Source organism: Onychomys torridus, chromosome 18 (genome assembly GCF_903995425.1).
Source record: "Onychomys torridus chromosome 18, mOncTor1.1, whole genome shotgun sequence".
Classification (NCBI taxonomy): Eukaryota; Metazoa; Chordata; class Mammalia; order Rodentia; family Cricetidae; genus Onychomys; species Onychomys torridus.
The window spans coordinates 64086149-64099413 of record NC_050460.1 but is presented as its reverse complement, the minus strand read 5'-3'; the positions used below and the strand labels follow the sequence as shown (position 1 = coordinate 64099413).

General features: G+C 53.0%; 1 protein-coding gene across 6 annotated transcripts in view; it reads left to right on the top strand.

Moving 5' to 3' along the window:
* The window catches only part of Anks1a (ankyrin repeat and sterile alpha motif domain containing 1A), a 165340-nt gene that overhangs the window by 128198 nt on the left and 23877 nt on the right, over positions 1–13265 (top strand). For all 6 annotated transcript variants that reach the window (XM_036168273.1, XM_036168274.1, XM_036168272.1 and 3 more), the window contains one exon: positions 9327–9393. In XM_036168273.1, coding sequence (XP_036024166.1) covers positions 9327–9393 — 67 coding nt within the window. The remainder of the gene's footprint in view (positions 1–9326; positions 9394–13265) is intronic.

The following is a 13265-nucleotide window of genomic DNA, read 5'->3' as shown; positions in this document are numbered from 1 at the left end:
TTTTTAAGGATTGGGCTAAGGAGGCCCTTAGGACTTCCTGTCCGGCCCGGAAAGGCCTAGGCTGAAGCTTCCCAAGACAGTGCAAACAAACCCACCTCTGGAGGAGAAGCTGCAGAGCCTCGTCTTCCAGGGTGACGTGTAGCAGGCTTTCTTGGACCACCGGCCAGCTCCCAAATAAAGACACAGAGAGCTGTTATCAATTGTGAGAGCTCGGTTATCTTAGGCTTGTCCCACTAGCGCTTATGACTTAGTTTAACCTGTTTCTCCTCATCTGCATTTTTTTGCCTCGGGGCTTTTACTTTTCTTTCATTTGTCCTACTTCCTTGCTTACTCCATAGCTGGCCAGCTGGCCCCTGGCATCTCCCTCTCCTCCTCCATTGTTGTCTTTTCTCTCTGCCCACCAGCCCTGCCTATCCCTCTACTGCCTAGCTATTGGCCGTTCATCCTTTTATTAGATCAATCAGGTGCCTTAGGCAGGCAAAGCAACACATCTTCACACAGTTAAACACGTGTGACACATCTTTGCAGAGTGAAAGTATGTTCCACAGCAGCGCTGGGGAGACTAATGCAGGAGGAGCTTGAGGTCGAGGTCAGTTTGGGCTGCACGGTGAGGCAGGCTCAGGGAAGCAGGGAGGGGGAAGAAGAAAAGTCATTGGCCATGGCAATGGGCTGGTAGGTGAAGAATTTTCTCACACTTCTTGGAAGCGTATTAAAGCTCAGAGACATTGAATGGCTTCTCCAAGATCCTGCTCACGATGGAGAGAAGCAAAATTTGAACTCGGGATTCAAATTTCTATTCTGAGGTCTGCTCTGCCCGCGCCTGATTGCTGCCTTTAGTGACATCCATCTGACGGATCTGAAACTCTGCCCTGAGCTTTCACAGAGGCAGAGGCTAGCCATACAATAAGCTGGACAGGAAGTTAGTAGGAAATGATCATCAGAGCCACAGATTTGAAGCTCTGGACAGGATGTCACTGATGGCTGTAAGAAGGAAGAGGGCTGTGCTGGTGGCCAGTCCTCCTGATCCACTGGCAGAACCAGCAGTGTGCAAGGCTTGAGTTGTAATGTTTCCAAGGATATATAACCTCCCAAAGTAGAAAGGGGCAAGCTAACAAGCTTTTAGCACGCCCACAGGCTCCCTGTTCCCTCCATGTCCTGGAGTGTTTGAGGCCCTGATGTTATTGATTTCAGGCCATCAGGGATGTGAACATGCTAAGGGCTGAGCATTCCAGCATGCTGTTTCCTCTGGTCTTGTCACTCCCGACTCAGGGATCGACCCTTTGGGGTCTCATGGGTGTGACCAGTCTCCTAGCCTCTGCTTTCTTGAGAACACTAGTAATTGGGTTTTCAGACTGCAGGGCCTGGTTTGTCTGGTTCCAGAATGGAGATAGCACAGCACAACACAAGCCATGGGAGAGCCCTCAGCCCACACTGTGTGCAGGGAAGGACAGGGACGTCAGTGTCGCACTTCCTTTTCTGTGCACAGCCTCTGCTGGGCATGGCTTTGGTATGGCATGTTGAACAGAGTTTTTTTGTTGGTGGTGGTTTTTTGTTGTTGTTTTGGTTTTTTTTTTTTGTTTGTTTGTTTGTTATCAAGACAGGGTTTCTCTGTGTTGTTTTGGTGTCTGTCCTGGATCTTGCTCTGTAGACCAGGCTGGCCTTGAACTCACAGAGATCCGACTGGCTCTGCCTCACGAGTGCTGGGATTAAAGATGTGCTCCACCACCGCCTGGCTGAGCAGAGTTCTTAACAGAGAAAACACAAACCCGTGTTGGCTGTATAATTTGATATTTTCTAAAAGACTTGCTCCTGAAACATTTTTCCCCAGGATTTTGCTTTGAGTTTTGAACTACAGAAACTTGAGTGCTTGGAATAGAAAACGCCTGACACCCAGGACTCGGCCTGGACTCTCTAACTGCCGTTTCACTCAGTCTGCTCTGCATCTCAGCTCCTCACCCCTCTGTCCATCCAGCAAGCCGTGCTGGGTTTTGGTGTGTCTCAGGGAAGCTGCAAGCATAAGTACATTTCACCCCAAAACTTCAAAAAGCTGTGTCATTAGCCGGGCGTGGTGGCTCACACCTGTGATCCCAGCACTCAGGAGGCAGAGGCAGGTGGACCTCTGTGAGTTCAAGGCCTACAAAGCAAGTTCCAGGACAGCCAGGGCTACAGAGAGAAGAAAAAAAGCTGTGTCATTAACGAGAGTTCAATACTTATCTATAGTCTGGGTCATGAAAGTGGGGTGACACATACTCAAAGACAAGCTTCGATTATAGCTGTCACTGCATAATCTTAGACAGATACCTACATTTGTGTAACCCCAAATTCCATTAGGATGCAGAAGACTACTGTGACCCCAAAATGTTCCCTCCTGCCTTTGGTAGTCAGTCCCTACCCAGCCCCACCCTAGAGCCTCCCGGGCACCTATTCTTCTGGCCTTTTCTGTGGGAGTTGTTACCTGATCTCTGACTTCATCTGAACGGCAGTAGTTCAGGATGTGCCTTTTGTGTTAGCTGAAGACTTTCATGTCTGGAAATAAAGCTTGGGGTTCTGGATTGTTTCTATGACTTCTTCCTGTTCAGCAGTAATTAGGGGTGGCGAGCTGAGGATACCTGAGGGACACTGATGGATGTGCTGGTGTGCTAACTCTCCATCACATGCATGGTGTTCTCTAACTGCCTGTACTGATGATGTGCTGGTGTGTTCTCTCCATCACATACATGGTGTCCTCTAACTGCTGTACTGAGGATGTGCTGGTGTGCCCTCTAACTGCTGTACTGAGGATGTGCTGGTGTGCCCTCTAACTGCTGTACTGAGGATGTGCTGGTGTGTTCTCTTGATCACATGCACGGTGTCCTCTAACTGCTGCACTGAGGATGTGCTGGTGTGTTCTCTCGATCACATGCACGGTGTCCTCTAACTGCCGAACTGCAAACAGCTGTTAGCTGTAGGCCTGAGGAGCAGGTGCTGGTCCCCGGCCTGGTGACCTGGAGAGGGAAGGTGGCAGTGGAAGCAGGACCTCCCCCCCTCCACCCGCAGCCAGGGAGGGGCCTGTGCCCCCTGAGGCTGTGTGACTTACCTTTGTCCCTCCTACATGTGCTAGACGTAAGCATAAACTGGACCAGAACCCAAATATGAAGTTTCATTAATCTTTTAGATAGTTGTCCCACTTTTTAAAGCCAAAACCTGGCACATAACCCAGAGTTATGTGGCGAGCAGTAATAAAGTTAAGAATCTAGGTCTCCCAATTTTTCTCTTTTCAGCAGTTTCCAGGACTTCGAGTCATCAGAGTGGGCCGTCCGGCAGGAGGAGGCCACTTGGCAATAGCTGCTTGTTTCCATGTGGCTTCTTCTACCGTGTTCCTGTCGTAGCTACATTTTTCCTTTCTGTTTCCCTGATACTGCGACAGTGCAGTCACGGTTTGAGGGTGCAGTCCCCGAGGACAGGGAGAGTGTGGTGGAAGTGGCTGCTGGTCACACTGCATCACACTCAGGAGGCGGAGACCGACGGGCACTGCTGCCCAGCTCATTTTCCTCCTTGTTCAGCCCAGCCCAGCCTGTGGCATGTCTCTAGTCACATTCAGGGATGTCTTCTCACGTAAACCTCTATGAAAACACCCTCACAGACTGTGTCTCACATGATTCCAAATCCAGTCAGACTAACCAAGACATTAAGCATCACAAGCCCTGGCCCTGGGTGGAGAAGGGCCCAGAGGGTGGTTGTGTGATTGGAGGTTTTCTGGGGCTGCAAGAGCCAGTATCTGCAGTCCAGAGGTGCAGGCTGAGGGGCAGGGACGTGGCCTAGGACCGGGCATCCTTGGCTTTCCTCTCTGCTAGGTTGCCCCTCTGTGTCTGGAGCAGTCACAGGGGGTGGGCATTTGGTCAGGTAGGGCAAAGCTCTTTGGAAGTGAAACAGCTCTGTTGCCCACCCTTAGCCTGGAAGAAAAGGGGGCCTTGAGAGAAGTGAGGGGGCACCACAGCAAATATGGTGTCAGTCTGTGTGCTGTCCCGTGATGAGACAAGTTAAGCTGAGACTAACAGTCTGCTGTGAGGAGAAGCTGCCCACTGTTCCCAGAGCTGCCGGTCTGGCCTGCTTGAGAAGAGGCCCTGAACCCACTGGCAGATCTTGATTCATCCCCACCACTGAGCACGCTCCCTCCCCCGCTTCTCCACGCCATCCTGGCCTCTTCTAAAAGCCATTGACAAGATTAGAAAACCAGACAAATCATTTACTTCAATCCATCTTTGTCTACCCTGAGGCCTTTTGCAACTCAGTCTGAAAGGGGAAGAAAGCTACTATAACTCCTGGTCACTGACCCTTTTTCAGACACTGAGTCAAAGCCCACTCACGGCTGAGTGCCTGTCTGCTCTGAGAGGCGATTGAGCAGATGCAGAGAGGACCACAAGTTCTCATGTGGCTCCTGGTCCGAGAGTGCCCCTGTCAGCATCTTTTGGGTTCCCTGACAGCATCAGTGGTCACATGACAGGGTGGGGTGAGCCTCTGGCAGGCTGAAAGGATGTTGCCAGATCCTCAGCACCTCATTCTCCCAGAAACACTCAGTCCAGGCTTGGTGCCTCTGAGGCCCAGGAGCAAGCTAGGCTGCTGGCACATGTAAGGATCTGCCAAGGTGCACTTCAGATTCCTCCCTGACTGTGGGGTTCTGTGAGGAGTTGAGCAGGGTGTAAAAATAAGGGAAAGTACTCCAGAGGATCCAGGCGGACCCAGAAGCCACAGTGTAGACCACCCTTCCTGCTCCCTCCATTTATATAAACGTGATTCAAGTTTCAGTGACCAGCCTGGTGAGAGCACTAAATAGTAGTTGTCACTGTTTATCACCGGGCCAGAGCGTCACCAAGACAGCAGCAGCTCTGTAGAAGACACGGGGTGAGATCAAAGGTCCTGAGACAGGCCTTCCCCCTTGATGGTTCTTGGCATCCCTGGGACACACCATTAAAATTGTTAAAGCAACAGAGCCAGACAGGTTTCTGGGTAAGTTTGTAGGTGGGGGATGGAGGAGGGAGGTGGGCATCTCCTGCTCTGTAGGATGGACCCGACGACACTAGCGTGTGCTTTCCCACTCCAGGGAATCCCGGGTGTGTGGGAATGCTCCCCGGGCAGTAGGAAGGAGCTGGGGGATGTCAGCAGCCAACTCTGACACTCTCCAGACACTTCAATGTTTACACCTAGAACCGGAGGAGGAAAGCGGTTCCTCTCCTCCTCAAAAAGCCCCAGCGTCGGCACACCCCTAACTGGTGGCTATCGTCCTAGTGGCTTGGTCCCAAATGGAAGCTCTGGACACAGTGTTACTTCTAACTTGTCCTCACCCAAAAGGGGAGTTTCCCAAAGGCCTAGGAGCAGGAGTGTACTCACTGACCCTCCAGGGTGCCCAGGGACTGCCTGAACCTCACACACTTCTGGCACACGCCATACTCCTCAGAGCTTGGGGGGTTTCCCTTCGACTCCAGTGGTTATTTGAAAAGCATAGTACCATCCCAATGACTGGATGGGCCCACCTCCCATGGACAGCTGCAGGATCCTGGGGGCTCTGCCCAGAGGTCTGCAGCATAACCAGGTTTGCTCCCAGCCACTTGGGGAGTGTGTTTCATACAGCCCTGGCAGGGGCCACCTGAACAGAAGCATCCTGAACAGTTGCTGATGGATGTATCATTTCCATTTTGTTGTTTTGTTTTGTTTTGTTCAGACAGGGTTTCTCTGTGTGACAGCCCTGGCTATCTTGGAACTTGCTCTGTAGACCAGAGCTGGCCTCAAACTCACAGAGATCTGCCCACCTCTGTCTCTTAAAAGGATACGCTACCACTGCCAGGCTTCAAAATATTTTTTAACACAAGAATGCCCTGTGATCACTTCCAGGGCCTTATCTTAACTAACACAGACACACATTTTCAGTTACAGCTCATGAGGAGTGCAGTACTAGCCATCACTCCAAAACTGTCACCCATCGGAGCAGCAGAAAAAGAAAACCATGCCCTCCAGTCACCCTTCCCTCCCTCCCGCCCCTCGAAACGGACTTCCGGGAACACTCATGTTTCCCGGCTTGCCCTGTTCAGGTAAACTGCCCTGTGTGCAGTGGAGTGGCGTCTGCCTGCTGCTTGTCCCACCTTGCACACCAGAGCTGCAGAGTGCAGGGTCTGCTGCTTCTGGGCTGTGACTCCCTAAGGGCTGCCCGGAAACCCCTCCTAGCCACCCCATGTCACCTCTGTAGGTTCCAGTTGCCAAGGAAGGGGTCCTGGGCCATAAGCTAGCAGAAGACTGGCATGTTCCTTCAATTCCTCTGGACACTAGACTCCTCAGCTTGACCTGGCTGTGGCAGCTTACAGAACAGTAAAACGTCTGGGCAAACCTCTGGCGGTGTCCACTGGCACAGGAACACAGGGCAGGCTGTAGAAACGCTGCCTTGTGTAGGCTTCCAGGCCTTTGCACTGGACTTTGCCCTGGGGAGCCTGCCGTAGATGCCCCGTCCTCCCAACCTGGCACCACCCCAGGAACGAAGGCCATTCTCCCCCGTGTGGGGAAAAGTCTCTCCACCTTGAGCACCCATCTCTTCCTACAGATGTTCTAGAAAGGAAAAGACATGCAAGGGAGCAGGGTTTATTGAGGGGCTGGGTAAGCCTCTCCCGGGGAGGAGGGTGTGGTCTGGAGGGACAGGAGCCCCTGTGTTGAAGTTACACAGAAGCTGTAACTGTGAAAAGACAAACATCACAAATAGACACTGCGTAGAATGAACTGCTGGTGGTGTGAGATGGTGAGCACCATTTCTGGAAGACCTTCAGCAAAATCTCCGCACATGGGAGGAGGGACTCCATGACCTGCCGCTGGTTATGTCTGCATGTGCACGCGGGTGTTCATGTGTGTAAGTGCAGCAGGCACTGGCATGCCTCCTCACGGCGCATACGTGGAGGTCAGAGAACAGCTTCACCTCCCACCTTCTTTAAGGCAGGGTTTCTTGTTTGCCACTGTGCACTCTGGGCTAGTTAGCCGCTGAGCTCCTGGGGATTCTCTCATCCCTACCTCCCATCTCACAGTCGGTGCAGCTACCACATCCATCTTCATGTGAGTTTGTGGGATCCTTCCTCAGGACCATACATGTTCATGACAAGCACTCTGCCCACCTAGCTACCTCCTCTGATCACACCACTGTGCAGTGCCTGGTGGACCCCGCTCATGTGCTTGTAAATGTGCACAAAAACACGTGGAACAGAACTCACTGGAGCCCTGGCAATGAGAAAACACCCACAGGTGTGCCAGGCAACTGTTGAACACATGGCTCGAGAGTGTGGCTTACCCATTGCAAGTTCTCTGTGAACCGTGAAAAAGCTCCAGAACTCCGTCAGTGGGGAAAGCAAGACACATGGCGTGTCTATTGGGGTGGAGGGGGGTATCCTTGCATTTGCCCACGCCTAAGAAGTGACCTAAAAGAGTGGAAAGAACACGGTAATGGGAAGCAAGCCGGAGGCATGCTGTTCTCTGAATGATACTTCGTAGTTCTTGAGTGGTAAAATGTATGTAAAGAAACAGGCATCGAGGGCCAGGCATGGTGGCACACTTAGGTGGCACAGATAGGAGGACCTCTGAATTCAGGGCCAGTCTGGTCCATAGAGAGAGTTCTGGCCACAGTTACATAGTAAGATCCTGTCTCAAAAACAACAAAAGAACATGAGTCAAAGTATTTTTTGAGTGGGTTGGAGAGATGGTTTAAGGCAGAGGGCCTTTGACTTGATTCCCAGCACCCACCCATATGGTGGCTCATAACTATCTGTAATCCAGTTTCAGGGGTTGCTATGCTCTCTGTTGGCCTCCACAGGCACCAGGCACATGTGTGGTGCTTAGACATAATTGCAAGCAAAACACCTATACAGATTATATATACACCGGTTTTTGAGACAGGGTTTCTCTGTGTAGTTTGGGCGCCTATCCTGGAACTCACTTTGTAGACCAGGCTGGCTCTGCTTCTCCAGTGCTGGGATTAAAGGCGTGTGCCCCCACCACCCGGCCAACATAAAAATATTTTTTAAGCTTCAAATTTAGGCTTTAGTAGGCTGGAGCCCTCAGAGGGCAACAGAGGACAATGGGCACAAGCTAATTTTTATTGAGTATCTACTTTGAGCCATGTTATCCACTAGACGCTGTGTGAACATGATGTATATTTACATCCCAGACTTTAGAGGTTGGTGGTCTTTCCCTGACTGTCGGAGTCATTGGCCAGTGCGACAACCCCTGAAGTGGCCACAGCCAAGGGGAGGGGTGCATGTGGGCGGCTGTTTACTCCAAGGGGCAGTGCAGACCCACCCTGGAGCTGCCTCTCAAGCAAAGACACCCCTGCCAGTCTTTGGTGTGTCCCTGTGCTTTGGCTGAGCTCTGTAGCTGAGGATGTGGGCTGCACTGGCCTCAGGGAGAGAGGAGGCACTTAGTCTGTGCTCTTCTGGGCGTCAGCTGCACGCCCTGTCTGCCAGCTGGAGGCCAGCTGGGGAGTTGTTTTTCTGATTGCCAGGCCCAGGCTCCTTACTTGCACTTAGGGGAAAGAGCATCCAAGCCCTGGTACAAAAGGTCCCTCTTTTCATGGCTTTGGAAGAAGCTGTGAATGAGCTCATTATCACTGCAGCCCAAGAAGTGGGGACAGGCCATCCTCATCTGGCTGTCTAGACCTACCCCTGGCCACATGTACTGGACTGAGGGGCAGATGGGGCAGCTTGGTTCCAGCCCACAGTAACCCAAGCCAGGTGCTGAGACAGGTGGCCCATACCAGGGGCCATGCTGAGTCCATTAGATGCTCTGAGGCTCACTGTCTCTGCTCTGGTCCAGAGGAAGGGCTCTTCCCCCAATAAGTGCAAAACTCCTATCCACCTCCCAGATGCAAAAAGGGTTTCCATCCAGGGCTACGTGGCCTCCCTGCCCGCTTCGGAGAGCTTCCTGTGTGCAGGTGGTCTGCCTGCCTCTACACCTCAGGGCTGGCAGTCACGGCCACCACTTATCTATCTGTACTGTGCTCACAGTCTGCCAGGTATGGCTCTAGGTGCTTGGAGCGTGACATAGAGCAAAGCTGGCACTGTGTCTTCTCAGGGATCCTAAATTCTAACATGAGCAGTGACATGTGCAGACTACTGGGCTGAGGAGTCAGGCTTCCAAGTCCAGGAAAAGGGGTCACGTCTTTACCGCAGCCCACACCGTTGCTGTCTGGAGCCCTGCAGAGTGGTTTTCCACATCTTCCTGGATGAGTTAGACCCTGGGAGAGCAGACAGGTGGTACTGGCCTTGAGCTGGCAATGCTGACCCCAACTTGATCCCTCTTGTGTCCTCTTTCTTCTGTTTCAGATTGAGAAAATCATGAGCTCGATTGGAGAAGGAATTGACTTTTCTCAGGAACAGCAGAAGGTCTCAGGTACTGTACTGGTCCCCACCTTGTAGAACACAGGCCTCTCACTGGCTCTGGCAGCCTCATGTTCTTCTCTGACCCAAGACAAACATCTGAGGAGAAAGGGGCCAGCCCCGGCCACGGCCTGCACTTTTGGAGAAATGACTGTGCATTTTGGGGGGAAGTGTATGCATTGAATTTGAGGCTGCTTATTACGAAAAGGAGTTGTAATGGAGTAGCTGTCAGGTTGCTTGTGGTTTTGGACTTCATCACAGTGCTCCAAACTGGAGTACTGCCACATTCCTCCCCGGTTCCTGAGAAGGCTCTGGCACCAGCTGGTCATGAAAACATGGCCCTCATATGCCTTGTTTACCACATTGGTAGTGTGGGGCTAGATGAATGTTCTCCCTGTTAGCATGTGTCAGAGTCTCTTGGAGGGGGTGGGTGTCTCTGCTGGTGTTACCCAGATCCCTACAGAACAGATCATTCTGTTCATATAAGCCGTTAGGGTAAGGTCTGCCTTGATTTCCTTTTTTGTGACATGGACCCTCGTCTGGGCTGCTTTCTCAGGAGAGATGTCTTTAAAGTGCCTCTCAGAGCTGATGCTCACACCCCTCATCGAGCCCTGGTTCAGACCCCAGAACTATGACATCTCAGAGAAGGCCCAGCTTCCCTTTCTGATGAGTGTGCCTCTTCTCCAGGGTGGGGTTCCGTCCCTCCTATAGCATTGGCCCAGCAGCCTTCCTTGTGGCACTTCCCAGTCTTGGGCTCCTGTTGCCCTGTCAAGAGGGCCTGATGGGTGCTGTGCACATTGGAGAGAGGAACTGTGGGCTTTGCTGGGCATTCTGTGCTCCTGGGGCCACACTGCCCTGAGTTCAAATCCCAGTTCTAGATACAGGCTTCAGGGTAAGTCATTCATTTCATCCCACCTGAGTGCCAGGTTCCTAGCAGTACAACTCAGTGACTTACCTCGTCGTATTGGAGTGAATTAATAAGATACTCCTGCCTGAGTGAATAGAAGCGTGCTTAGAGAAGCCGTGCCTGTTTCTATGACGCTGACAAACTCCGGGAGCAGGGTACCTGCTCCCTGGCTTGGCTCCCTCTGCATTTAGCTTTGCATCCTTCCCTGCAGGCCTTGGTTCCTGGGTTCCAGGGTTCCAGCAGAGGGACTGGGCTTGGTCCTTGTCAGACTTGGATGACTGCTGGAGTTGACAGATGGCTTTTCCAGCTGAGAAGCCATGGACCCTTCTCCAGACAGCTGTTTGCTCTCTGCTCAGTGGTTGCCTGCACCTCTGGAATGCACATGTGTTTGCAAGGGTCGGGTGTTTGTAGGGAATAGGTATTTAGGACAGACAGACAAACCCTCATGCCACTTTCAAGGCTGTGCTTTGGGGATGATCACAGCTGGGACCAAGAGCATTAAGCTTAGGTGTGGCCCCACCTTCTGCTTTCCTGTACCTCCTCAGGAACCTAAGCCACAGCATGTCCAAGAGTCAGCAGACCACTGCCTCTGGACCCAGTCAGGCCTCTTAGGAAGAGCCTTGCCCTTGAAGGAATCTGCACTGAACTTCTTCTCTCTCCCACTCTTGGGATTGGCAAGAGGGCTTCTCTACGCTCAGGCTGTCCTGACCCATTCTTGTCCTGTGTGCATGTTTACTTTGCTAAGCCACCTTCTACACCCCAGCTTAGGGACACCCAGGACAGGCGAAGATGTGTGTGATGTAGAGAACCCCAGGGTTTGGGGTCTACACCACTACCTGGCTAAGAAGCCTGGAGAGGCTGGCTCAGGCCAAAGCAGAGTCTTTGTGCATTTTGAGTGGTCAGGATCACAGTGAATCAGGGTTCAGTTGTCAGCAAGAATCAAGGAGATACCTGGGCTCTGGCACCGGCAGCTTGGGGCGAGGCACAGCCTTCAGCAGCTGGTCCCAAGCCAAGCAACGGCTGCTCAAAGGGACTAATTCTGCACAGGGTTCTCTCCTGAAGGGCAGGACCACAGGACTGGAGTCCAGTCCCATTTGGATACCCAAGGGCCCCTGGACAGTCCACACTGGAGCTAGATACCCAAATCCCCAAAAGACAGGTCTTACAACTGCTTCATGCCTCTGCCAGCTACCAGAAGTCTATCACACTAACCACTCTGGATTCTTTGAACAAAGGCCTACTCTGTCGAAGATAGCCTGGCTTTCCTCTGTTTGAACTCCCCATTCACTGTTGAGTAACTGCTGAGTGTCGCCTCTGGGCCCCTGGTCTCTGGACACAATGCCTGTAGAGACCTATTGAGATGCAGGTGCCCCAGCGTGTTTCCGGGTGATGTGTGGTTCCTGGATATCTGTGACTTTGACCCTCCCTGGCTGCACTTGCAGTTGATCAGGCCTCCCCTTGGCTGTCCCTTGCTGAGTGTCCTGCTCTAGGTGTGTGCTTCTCCCCTGGCCCTGGGTTCTCTTCTAAGGAGCGTCAGGTGCAGTAACTGTGTTCTGTCCTCAAGTGGCAAGTGGGGGTCACTTAACTGTGGGCCACATTGCCCCTTAGTCCCTTCCCCTGGCTGTCCTTGAAACTGCCAGCCCAAGTTCCAGGCATGATTCTCCTGTGCCCCTGAAAGAGGTTTCCTGCCCCCCAGGCCTGAGATGAAGCGGCCGTCTCTGGAGCACTTAGTGGCTGTGTCTGCATCGCCAGCTCAGTGTCAGGAAACCTGTCATCTCACTCTGGCTCCCCTCAGCAGCAGCAGCAGCAGCTTCTGCTCCGATGTCCGATCCCTGATGTATTTTCCTGAGCATGGAAGGGGGAAGGGTGGGAGGGGAGGAAGGGGAGGGCCAGACATGAGAGTGAGCAAGGACTGTGGTGCCGGCAGTCGGCAGCCAGCAGTGTGGAGCCCCGGAGCCTTTAGACAAAGCATTCTGCTGCGGCTCTGTAAGCGTGCACATCCCCCGGCAGCAGCCCGGACCACAGCTGCCCAGCCCTGGGATTACAAGCAGGAATGAATCAGCAGCCGGGGCCACACAAGCTCATGAGCATTCAAGAGCCCGCTGCGTAGGTTCCTGGAGCCGACTTTCCATTCAAGGGCAAGTCTGGGAGCCTCCAGACTTGGCGCTTTGGAGTACCGCTACATCCTGCGACCAGAGACTACCCTGTCACCACCCACCGTCTGTTCTGTGGAGGACAGGAGAGGCGTGGAGGCTGCCATGGTTGGTCAGCAGGGTCCCTAAGACAAGCAAATTAGCGTTGCCCTGCCTTGAAGGGCAGAGACCATCAGTACCGGCAGGATGGCTTTCACCATGCGGAGGAGAGTCCCTGGGAGGTGACGTCTCCGTTGGTTCTTCCTTCTCCTGCCTTGAACCTCTCTCTTCCTCCCCTCCCTTACCCTCCTTTTGCCCATTCTTGCTACAAGAACTGAAGAAGTAAGGTGGGGTGTGACGGCATCCAGCGCTGAAGATCTGAGGGCGGGAAAGGCTGAACTTTGTCCTGTCCTGAGTGCTGAGCACAGTGAATAAGTACTCCCCTGGTCTGCACGTCTGTAGAGATGGTGAGACCCCAGACCCCAGGAAGAAAGCCGTGTGCGCCACTCGGCCAGAGAGCAGCGCGATGTGGATAGACAGGCTGCCGGCTCCTGACAGACAAGTGCCGCCTCTTTCTTTTATCTGCTTGGGTTTTGTCTTCTTTGACCGAGAACCGAACAGCCTGACTGCTTTCCCCTAAGCAGGCAGGCCGGCAGGTCTCGGGAACTGCCAGCAAAGACAGTGAGAATGAACACCACACTCCTGGAAGCCAACTCCAGCCAGGAAGGCAGCTCCTCAGCCCAGGAGGCGCCCGAGTCTGCTGGCCACACAGCCCGGTAGAAGACCGTGCCATTGACCCAGCAGAGGCACATCTGAGCCTGACCCCCACACTGCAGCCCATCTGTC